The sequence below is a fragment of the Oncorhynchus mykiss genome, chromosome 16 (genome assembly GCF_013265735.2).
Source record: "Oncorhynchus mykiss isolate Arlee chromosome 16, USDA_OmykA_1.1, whole genome shotgun sequence".
In the NCBI taxonomy this organism is placed as follows: domain Eukaryota; kingdom Metazoa; phylum Chordata; class Actinopteri; order Salmoniformes; family Salmonidae; genus Oncorhynchus; species Oncorhynchus mykiss.
The window spans coordinates 59,784,510-59,796,058 of record NC_048580.1 but is presented as its reverse complement, the minus strand read 5'-3'; the positions used below and the strand labels follow the sequence as shown (position 1 = coordinate 59,796,058).

At 44.6% G+C, this 11,549-nt stretch overlaps 1 protein-coding gene across 1 annotated transcript; it reads left to right on the top strand.

Annotated features, from left to right (window-relative positions):
• Positions 1-314: 314 nt before the first annotated feature.
• Positions 315-7,495, top strand: wdr46 (WD repeat domain 46). The gene is made up of 14 exons (XM_021566761.2): positions 315-468; positions 998-1,168; positions 1,268-1,348; positions 1,490-1,602; positions 1,696-1,783; positions 2,790-2,851; positions 3,018-3,122; positions 3,212-3,362; positions 3,592-3,827; positions 4,043-4,196; positions 6,053-6,200; positions 6,333-6,523; positions 6,651-6,764; positions 6,909-7,495. The coding sequence occupies exons 1-14, from the start codon at positions 412-414 to the stop codon at positions 7,026-7,028; spliced, it is 1,791 nt and encodes a 596-aa protein (XP_021422436.1). The 5' UTR covers positions 315-411; the 3' UTR covers positions 7,029-7,495.
• Positions 7,496-11,549: the final 4,054 nt, after the last annotated feature.

Here is an 11,549-nt window from a genome sequence, read left to right as displayed (position 1 = left end):
TCTTATTTACAATGACGGCCTACCCAGCCAAACCCTAACGATGTTGGGGCAATTGTGCACCACCCAATCATGGCTGGTTGTGATACAGCCTGAAATTGAAACACGGTCTATAGTGACACATCTAGCACTGAGATGCAGTGCCTTAGACCGTTGCGCCACTCGGGAGCCCTTGATATGTAGGGTGGTATTTAATTTAAATATTTTTTAAATGTCATTTTTGGGTGAATTAGATGGTAGGGTATTTGTTTCGTTTTTTTCAAGCAAAGTATACGGGAGTTGTACTCCAGTCTAGTAGGTGTAGGTAATGCAACATATTGGATGCCAACCGCCCTTAAACCTCATCGAAGAAGAAGTTAGCCGGTACGTATGGCGTAACAGTTCTTACCGGAAGTTAAAAAATACACAACATAGATGGCGGCGTCCAGCGAGACAATGTTGAAAAAACCACACGTGGGGAAAAAGAGAAAGGTAAAGTTCTACATTTACCTCACCACGTTTACAAATAGATTACTTACGCCTGATCAGCTAATGTAGCTATATTCTGCTCTCGGTCCTACTTTTTTGATCCCGCAACGCAGATTAAAGGCTACACACTGATTGTAGCCCTGATCCCCTATCCAATTTTCTCAACGCTTTCAGTAACATTACACTGCTAACGATTTAGTGACTGCAGCAGTTTCTCAAAACTCGTTGCTTGCTTGCCATTTTGTTGATACGTTTTCAATTGTTTGGGATAAAGAGTATACTACTGAAATCCCTTTACCTTTAGCTAGCTACTCTGTCTTCTTGAGGGCTAACGTTAGTAATGTAAGCGTCGATGCCGCTACTGTCTAGCTACCACTGAAACTGGTGAAAAGGCATCTGAAAAAGTTACTTATCTGTAAGATTTTAAGGTTTTTCATAATATGTATAATGGACAGCATGTAAAAAAATCCAGCCTGCTCCAATTAATGTGTTATTTGACTTAATGATCGATATCTGTTTGTTCTGCAATCAGCCTCCAACGAGATACTGGGAGGGCACAGAGGAAGAAGGGAAGAATGATGGGAAGAAACAGAAAGAAGGGGACAACAATGAACAGACTCCGCAACAAAATAACACTAGGACAAAGAAAGGAGGAAAGCGAGGAGGAAAGCGAGGAGGAGCAGGAAAAAAGGTCATATCAGGGGTAAGTGGTAGGTCAATCTGTAGCACTGAAGATTCTTGAAATGTTTCACCCTATCCTTTAAGAATGTGTTTTTCGTGAATGTTTAATTCAATCCCACAGAAATCAGATCCATTTCCAGGCTCAGCACCTGTCCCTGAAGAGAAGTTGAACAAATTCAAGAGGGGAGTAAAGGGAGAACTGGTGAGGCATTTTTGAATACACATTCATCAAGACATTCTGCCAGAATAATGTCACTTACTAATTTTGAAAATATACCATTGTTTTGTACATGTAGTGTAACTTCAGTAAGTTGTAAGGTTTTCCCCATCCCTCTCTCCCCAGCCCCCTCGGCCACAGTACAAGCTCAGAGATGTGGTCATTCGATCAGAGGCTGCCTCAGACCTGGCCCAGAAGCAGAATGCACGATATGACCTTATGCTCCCAGAGGATGCTGGGTAATGTCAATATATTTGCAGGGCCAAGTTTAGTAGACAAAAATGGCTGGCCCGCTATATTCTCTGCAACTTTCTGTTTTTCTCTGGTCTTAGGTTCCTGGAGGGAGACGAAGATGAGGACACATGCACCATCTCACAGGATGACATCGTTGATGCTGTGGATATTACCGCAGGGGCAAAGGTGAGTCTCTGAAGGGGCAATAGCTAGGTTTCCATCCAATTGGCGACAGATTTTCATGCAAATATGCATATTTTCGCAGCAGTGCTGTGTTTCCACTAAATGGACTTGTTGCAGATAAAAATCAGTGCGTGATGATGTTGTGCGCGCACAATGTACTTTTTCGCTTTTCATGTACCCAATAAAAGTCTACATTTCAATGTTTCCATCATATTTTCAACTCTACTAATAGTTTTGTAACAAAAACGTGCAATAAATAGCAAATGTGCTTATCTGGTCTTGGCACGTACGCTCTAGCCAACAGCTTTCAAATATGGTGCGGGAAGGCTAGTCTACATGAGATTATTATTGATTTAAGAGCGAGAATATTCTTATTTGTGAAACGGCAGTCAAACATCGACCATCATGTCACCAGAATAAGACCCTTGATATTTATTGGAAAGGAGCATCGAGCTCATCACCAATCAATCAAATGTATTTATAAAGCCCTTCGTGCATCAGCTGATGTCACAAAGTGCTGTACAGAAACCCAGCCTAAACCCCCAAACAGCAAACAATACAGGTATAGAAGCAGGGTGGCTAGGAAAAACTCCCTAGAAAGGCCACAACCTAGGAAGGAACCTAGAGAGGAACCAGGCTATGAGGGGTGGCCAGTCCTCTTCTGGCTGTGCCGGGAGGAGATTATAACAGAGAACCTGGCCAAGATATTCAAATGTTCATAGATGACCAGCATGGTCAAATAATAATAATCACAGTAGTTGTCAAGGGTGCAGCAAGTCAGCACCTCAGGAGTAAATGTCAGTTGGCTTCAATATCCCTGTATTATACCACCATTGAGCAAGGCACTTTACCCCTAAGTGCTCCAGAGGCGCTGCTCTGCCACAACCCCTGTGTGTGTGTGTCAGGTAGGGTACTGTGACTGCAAAAAATAAAGAATATCCAGGCAAATGGACCAATAAATCAAGTAGTATTATTATTGTTTTCTAACTCTGTCACTCTCCCTCCACAGTACTTTAGCCTGACCCTGTCTCAGTTTGGGCCTTACCGACTGGATTACAGCAAGACTGGGCGGTCAGTTTCATGTTCTGTTTGTTGAGTGTGTTCTGTGCAAGCAGGCCAGATATTCTGTTTGTGCTTTTATTGTTAGCGCTGGATTTTCTGGGTAAATTCATTGTGATTAGTTGTTTTAGTCCTGGGAAGTCTGATGTTTTGTATGTGTGTGTTCCCTCTATTCCAGACACCTGCTGCTTGGTGGCAGGAGAGGTCATGTGACCTGCCTGGACTGGCAGTCCAAACAGTTGATGTGTGAGATGAATGTGATGGAGACAGTCAATGACGTAAAGTGAGTACACACACTGACATTCAGTTTTAGGCATAATTTCCTCCTCCCATTGACTCATCCTAATCTGTACTTTTCTGTGTGTCCACTAGGTGGCTCCACAGTGAGGCTTTGTTTGCAGTGGCTCAGAAGAAGTGGCTGTATATCTATGACAACAAGGGCATCGAGCTCCACTGCATCCGCAAGTTCAACGATGTTCTCCGCATGCAGTTTCTCCCCTACCACTTCCTGCTGGCTACAGCAGTGTGTAAACTTATACTAACGTTGCAATATGTGTGTATGTGTCAGTGGAATCAATTGTGTAATGAGTGATTTGTGAATCAAGATGTAGGTAAGCTCTGGGGGTTACACAAGTCTTCAGGTCTCAGGTTACTTGTCTCGGGTTACTCGACACAACAGGTGAGTGTTGTCTCACCCGTGAACTCATCCTGTCTCTCTCTACCCCCCTGTCTTGCTACCTCACCTCCTCCAGAGTGCGACAGGCTTCCTGCAGTACTTGGACGTGTCAGTGGGTAAGGAGGTGGTGGCCATCTGCACCAAGGCTGGCCGGTTGGATGTGATGGCCCATAACCCTCACAACGCCATCATCCACCTGGGCCACTCCAACGGCACTGTCACCCTCTGGACGCCAAACCAGAGAGAGCCACTTGTCAAGATGCTCTGCCACCAGGGGGGTGTGCGCTCTGTCGCCGTTGACAAGACTGGCACGTGAGTCCTAGTCAAAGACATAATATAGTTCTGGTTTTGTTATGAGTGGATTTGGTCTCTCGGCCATTGAAAAGGTGGTTATGTTGTGCAGTGTAGCTGTTGTATTCAATATGATATCCACATTTGGGTCAGTGTTTTGTGATTGGTCTTTGCTGGTGTACTTCCCTAAAATGTCCAGCAGGGGGCTGTCCTGTAACACTCTTCTGTCTGTGCAGGTACATGGTGACCTCTGGCATGGACAAGAAGCTGAAGGTGTATGACATCAGAGCCTACCGGCCCCTGCAATCCTACTTCCTGCCTGCGGGAGCTTCCTGCCTGTCTCTGAGTCAGAGGGGTCTGCTGTCCGCCGCCACAGGAGACATAGTCCAGGTCATACATGCTGCTTATAATTTTGCCTATGTTTTTGTCCCATGCCTTTTGTATTTTGCTGTGGTCTTCTTGACACTGCTATTCCATAGTTCCATTCCAGCAAGCCATGGTAACACCTCAGAACTATATTGACCTATATTGTCCACTGAATCTTGAACCAAGCATACTAATGGAATTGACAGAACTGGAACCGGAACCCAAATACTCATTACTCGTGGAGAGAATGGATTGCTCTGAGGCAGCAACATGGTGCCCAGCTCTAACGCTGTCCAAACTCTCTGTACTTTTCCTGACCCAGTTTTTTTTTTCCACTGAGTATTCTTTAAAGGAAAAATCTACCCAAAACCACTCATTCCTTTTAATTTACAGTGTTAAATAACACTGTGAGGATAATATTTTTTGTGAACAAATGTTTAATTTTGGTGTTATAATAAGGTTGTTAGCGACATGGAACATTGTGCGAATCTGCAGCTCAAGTCGAAGACAAAATCCACAATGCAATGCTCTCTCTCTGGATGCTCTCTCTCTGGGCTGCTGTCTTGAGAAATTATATAGGAAGAGAGACTGCAAAGATTTTATCACCCATAATGGTACAGAGTTGAAAGCTTAACAAACATAATCGGGTCTCTACTTTTATAGAAAAGTACAACCACTTTTGTCTCAGTGACAGTTTAGCAGATGTGTGGAAACAGGGGTGGAACATTGTGTAAAAGGCGATTGGTTAAGAGAACTGCGTTTGTCGCAGTTCACACTATAATGTGCTCCTTCCTGCAAGGTTCCACACAGCTGACTTCATGCAGATAGTAAACCCACGAGATGTCTCGCATACTGCAGTCGCTCCTAAATGGATCGTAGCTATACGCCCAGTCACACAACGACACGTTTGTATCAGGTTAGAAAAAACACTAGCAGATAACAAGCGACTAAGCAGTAAAACACAGGATAGCATGACTAATTATGTAATTTTCTACAACACCTGCCTAGCTAGCTAGCTAGAAAACTTTGCTTTACACAATAATACCAAAGACAATATCAGCATGTAACGTAGCTAGTTATCAGAGAGTGAATGGGAGTCTATTGGGCGATAGCACAAAAAAAGAAACCATTAGCACGAATTTCGTCAACACTAAGTACAACATTACAAATCTTTTCTGAGAATTGAGATTATGAACTTGTAGTATCGTATAGCTTTGGAATCGTGGCATCACATACTTGAGGAAAATATTTCTCGACATCTACACTGACTTTGAGAAGGGATTGCGTGACGATTAGTTTAGCAACCGCGTGACAACAACATGAACGCGGTTGGTCGACAGTATGCTGGGTGGGGTTCCTTCATTCATTGGATTCCTATCTCCTTTCTATAATATCTCTGGCAACGGCACCATGCAATGCACACTGGACTAGAGGCAGACAAATAGGAAAAATGTGCTAGACCCTCCGTTAAAATAAAACATTTCTCGAGGTAGGAATATCGCAAAAATAGGATCAATGCCACATTCAAGAGAAGACAACCTCCCGTGTTATGACAGCGACCTGTGTTTAAATCTGACATGTATGATATATGTTTTTGTGATCTAAAAGTCGTATTCCTATTAACTTCCAGTGTAGTGAGAGCGACTTTATCACGGTGCTACGTCATACCGCCTTGAACGCCAATAACTCAGATACACATGAAAACGTGAAATGACCCAGAGAATCGATAGAACATCCCTTAGAGATGCACAAAAACAATATAACATTCAAAATGGGTGAACCTTTCCTTTAATGTCTGTCTCTTGAGTGTTTCTCTGTTGGAACCTCTTGTGCTCATGTTGATATCTCTGTGGTCACGTTGTCTGCTTGTCTGTGTGTAGGTGTACAGAGATGTGTGGGGCATCCCAGTGACCAAGCCCTACATGGCCCACAGGGCAAAGGGCTCAGTGTGGGGTGTGCACTTCTGCCCCTTTGAGGACGTCCTAGGGGTGGGCCATGGAGAGGGCTTCACTAGCATGGTCGTACCAGGTCAGAATGAAATTCGGATTCAAATTCAATCCATATTCTCCTTCCTGTGTGGCGTGTCCAATTGATCTAAATTCTGAGTGACCCCAACCCTGGTGAAGTCTCTAACTCCATACTCTCTCTCTCTGCCATTAGGTGCTGGCGAGCCCAACTTTGACGGTCTGGATGCCAACCCGTACCGCAGTGCCAAGCAGAGGCAGGAGTGGGAGGTCAAAGCCCTACTAGAGAAGATCCAGCCAGAACTGATTGGCCTGGACCCTAGCCAGCTCAGCCAGGTGGACCACTCCACCTGGGAACAGAGACATGTGGACAGGGTCCAAGTACTGGTGAGTACTACCAAGGGATGGGAAGCAGTTTATCAGAGGGATATTGCATATTCTGAATTAAGATAGTGACAAATCTGAACTTTTTCATAAATCATGCATTGATGTTGTGTGTGTGGTTTGATTTCAGGGCTTTGACCCTCTGGCCAAGGAGAAGTTTACACCAAGGTTAAAGACCAAAGGTCGGAGTTCAAGTGGAAAAGTGGAAAAGCGCAAGAAGCAAGTGGCACATGAGGACCAGAGGGTGAGTTCTATTACTACAAAAACACCATGCAATTTATATGGAATTATGTCTTCATTATTTCATCTTTTGATATTTTACTAATTATGTGCATCTCCCTTGGTCTTTCTGCTTCCTACCCTCTCTTGGTGGCTTTCCTCCACTCAGGATGTGATCAGGCAAACAGTGGAAGACAGGATGAAGATAGATAAAGAGAGGAAGGAGAAAGAGAAGAAAAAGGCAGCAGCAGCTGGTCAGAAGTCTGCTCTGGACAGATTCAGGAAGTAAGACCGGGGGACCTGTGTGTGTGTGTAGACGCCTCTGTGGGAATGAGCGTTGACCTTTCAGATAAAGGGCACATTCTGAGTATGGGACATGTTCCTCCGAAGCCCAGCCAGCAGGCTCCAACAGCTACTGCAGACACACAGAACATGCATACCAAACTGTATGAGATGACTTGGAACTGCATCATAATCGGTGCCCTGAGCTCATTCTGTGTGACATTTATAAACTGTCAGTGTATTTCATATCAAAATCTAATTTTATTGGTCACATACACACATTTAGCAGATGTTATTGCTGATGCAGTAAAATGCTGTCAGTGTATTTATGCCAGTTGGAAAGGCTGTCATTAAGTATTATCACCTTCTCTATTGTGACAATTATGATGGGTGTTTTCAACACAGTTTAATACTGTTTTTATATTAAAAAAAACATGTCATTTGTGAAATAAAAAACATTTGTTCACAAAACAATGTGTGGCGTATTGACCAGTCCTTTTCCATCAGTGGCAAAAGATTCCATATTCTACCTCTATAATGTTTCAATTAACTTTAATGTAATGCTACAGTCAAAAGTAGGATGAAATGTCGTCTATCCCCGTTGTTCTCTTTCGGTCTGCTGGAAAGCAAAAACCAACCATCAGTTTTATCTACACAAACACTACTACGACTGACTACTACCAGCATGTCATATCAGTGTGGCATACTAGCACAGCTTTACCAATGTTTTTTTTAGAAACCACTAAACAAAATGCATACTTATTGATATTTAGATTCTTCCAGTTTTAGAACATTGGGATAAAATGTTCTGATGTGAACAGGAACATTCTTATTACGCCTTGTTGGTTTTTATTTATTTTTTACTTTCCACGCCAACTTTCTCATACAGGTTTACTAAAACGTCAACAAAACTAAGGAGATGATTGTGGACTTCAGGAAACAGCAGAGGGAACACCCCCCTATCCACATCGATGGAACAGTAGTGGAGAGGGTAGTAAGTTTTAAGTTCCTCGGCATACACATCACAGACAAACTGAATTGGTCCACCCACACAGACAGCATCGTGAAGAAGGCGCAGCAGCCCCTCTTCAACCTCAGGAGGCTGAAGAAATTTGGCTTGTCACCAAAAGCACTCACAAACTTTTACAGATGCACAATCGAGAGCATCCTGTCGGGCTGTATCACCGCCTGGTACGGCAACTGCTTCGCCCACAACCGTAAGGCTCTCCAGAGGGTAGTGAGGTCTGCACAACGCATCACCGGGGGCAAACTACCTGCCCTCCAGGACACCTACACCACCCGATGTCACAGGAAGGACATAAAGATCATCAAGGACAACAACCACCCGAGCCACTGCCTGTTCACCCCGATATCATCCAGAAGGCGAGGTTAGTACAGGTGCATCAAAGCTGGGACCGAGAGACTGAAAAACAGCTTCTATCAAGGCCATCAGACTGTTAAACAGCCACCACTAACATTGAGTGGCTGCTGCCAACACACTGACTCAACTCCAGCCACTTTAATAATGGGAATTGATGGGAAATGATGTAAAATATATCACTAGCCACTTTAAACAATGCTACCTAATATAATGTTTACATACCCTACATTATTCATCTCATATGTATACGTATATACTGTACTCTATATCATCTACTGCATCTTTATGTAATACATGTATCACTAGCCACTTTAACTATGCCACTTTGTTTACATACTCATCTCATATGTATATACTGTACTCAATACCATCTACTGTATCTTGTAGTTTTGGAATTGTTAGCTAGATTACTTGTTGGTTATTACTGCATTGTCGGAACTAGAAGCACAAGCATTTCGCTACACTCGCATTAACATCTGCTAACCATGTGTATGTGACAAATAAAATTTGATTTGATTTGATTTGAAACATGTGTAAAGAGGGGGACTGATCCCTGTCGAGTACATCATTTGGGAAGAGGCATCGTCTCAGAATGATGGGTGCTGTAGTTGTGCTGGTGTTGCTATTCTGTCTGTCTGGAGCACAGGCTCAGGGTGAGAATGAAACTACTACAACAACAATTCAAGTTGGCTGAATCTGTAATGAGCTGATAGACTTAGTGCACAACCAGGGAATCACAGTGGCGGAATAGAGAGTGGAGCTGAGGAACATGGAGGTCAGACTGGGACAGTGGAGGAGCTGAAGAGAAACAATGCAGCCCATCAGCACACCTGTCAGCCATAGAGTTCTGACTGAATGCAGGTGGTGGAGCTGAGTGCTGATAAGACTGTACTGCAGTGCCATAAGAACAAATCAAAATCAAATTGTATTTGTCACATACACATGGTTAGCAGATGTTAATGCGAGTGTAGCGAAATGCTTGTGAACAAGGTGGAGGAACTAGAGAGAATGCAGCCTTGGACTGGGTGACAGTGAGAATGATGTAGAGGAGCTGAAGAAATACAAAACACCCTCAGAGGCCAGAGTGACAGCCAGGTGGAAGAGCTGAAGAAAGAAAATACCACCTGGGAGGCCAGAGTGACAGCCAGGTGGAAGAGCTGAAGAAAGAAAAGACCACCTGGGAGGCCAGAGTGACAGCCAGGTAGAAGAGCTGAAGAAAGAAAAGACCACCTGGGAGGCCAGAGTGACAGCCAGTGAGAGCCAGGTGGAAGAGCTGAAGAAAGAAAAGACCACCTGGGAGGCCAGAGTGACAGCCAGGTGGAAGAGCTGAAGAAAGAAAAGACCACCTGGGAGGCCAGAGTGACAGCCAGTGAGAGCCAGGTGGAAGAGCTGAAGAAAGAAAAGACCACCTGGGAGGCCAGAGTGACAGCCAGGTAGAAGAGCTGAAGAAAGAAAAGACCACCTGGGAGGCCAGAGTGACAGCCAGTGAGAGCCAGGTGGAAGAGCTGAAGAAAGAAAAGACCACCTGGGAGGCCAGAGTGACAGCCAGGTAGAAGAGCTGAAGAAAGAAAAGACCACCTGGGAGGCCAGAGTGACAGCCAGGTAGAAGAGCTGAAGAAAGGAAAGACCACCTGGGAGGCCAGAGTGACAGCCTGTGAGAGCCAGGTGGAAGAGCTGAAGAAAGAAAAGACCACCTTGGAGGCCAGAGTGACAGCCAGGTGGAAGAGCTGAAGAAAGAAAAGACCACCTGGGAGGCCAGAGTGACAGCCAGTGAGAGCCAGGTGGAAGAGCTGAAGAAAGAAAAGACCACCTTGGAGGCCAGAGTGACAGCCAGGTGGAAGAGCTGAAGAAAGAAAAGACCACCTTGGAGGCCAGAGTGACAGCCAGGTGGAAGAGCTGAAGAAAGAAAAGACCACCTTGGAGGCCAGAGTGACAGCCAGGTAGAAGAGCTGAAGAAAGAAAAGACCACCTTGGAGGCCAGAGTGACAGCCAGGTGGAAGAGCTGAAGAAAGAAAAGACCACCTGGGAGGCCAGAGTGACAGCCAGGTGGAAGAGCTGAAGAAAGAAAAGACCACCTGGGAGGCCAGAGTGACAGCCAGGTGGAAGAGCTGAAGAAAGAAAAGACCACCTGGGAGGCCAGAGTGACAGCCAGGTGGAAGAGCTGAAGAAAGAAAAGACCACCTGGGAGGCCAGAGTGACAGCCAGGTAGAAGAGCTGAAGAAAGGAAAGACCACCTGGGAGGCCAGAGTGACAGCCAGTGAGAGCCAGGTGGAAGAGCTGAAGAGGGAACACAGATCACAAGTGGCATTCTCTGCTGGCCTGGGTGACAGCATTGCAAGCCCCTTCAACATTGAGACATCACTGGTCTGCAGCAACATAGTCTTTGCCAACATAAGCACAGCCTACAACCCAACTACAGGTATCATCACGAGTGAAAGGAGTCTTACCTCAGATTCACCGCCTGCGATCGGCATGCTTCTGCTGTAATGGGTGTGAGGTTATATAAGAATGTCCAGTCAATGATTTGGAATGGATCAACCACAATGGGAGTAATGAGTTTGTGACTAGAGGCTTTGGAGCTGGAGAAGGGGGATGTGGTCTACCTGCATCTCACTGAAGGCCAAGGGCTCACTGATATTCAAGGCAACCACAACACCTTTACTGGCTTCCTACTCCTCCCTATGTGAGGGTAACACCACCTCTGAATAATACAATTGCAACAGAATTAAGCATGAAATGTTTGTGTCTCTTTGGGTTTTTGTTAACATTCCTCAGCAGACCGGTAACAAGTTTGGTAATGTTTTTATCAATGCTCATTGACATTGGTTGATTAATTGCATGCAGGTCTTGCTTCAAGCCTGCTTTCCAGCTGACCACTTATAATCAAGTGTTTGTTGTCACAAATGACAGAGAATATTACTAGAACTGGTTAAGCATATAATGGGTAGAATAAGATACCTGTCCCATGGTTGCTAGGCAACCACGAGGTAAGGCTATACCTGAGGACGAACTTTGTTTTGCTTAATTATCTTTCCGGCTCACTTTTTACATTCCTTTTGTCATCACCTATATGCATCTAACCGCAAGCCTCTACTCAAACCCTGCTGTAATTGTCCTATCCTTATCTTATCCTGATACAAAGGTTTC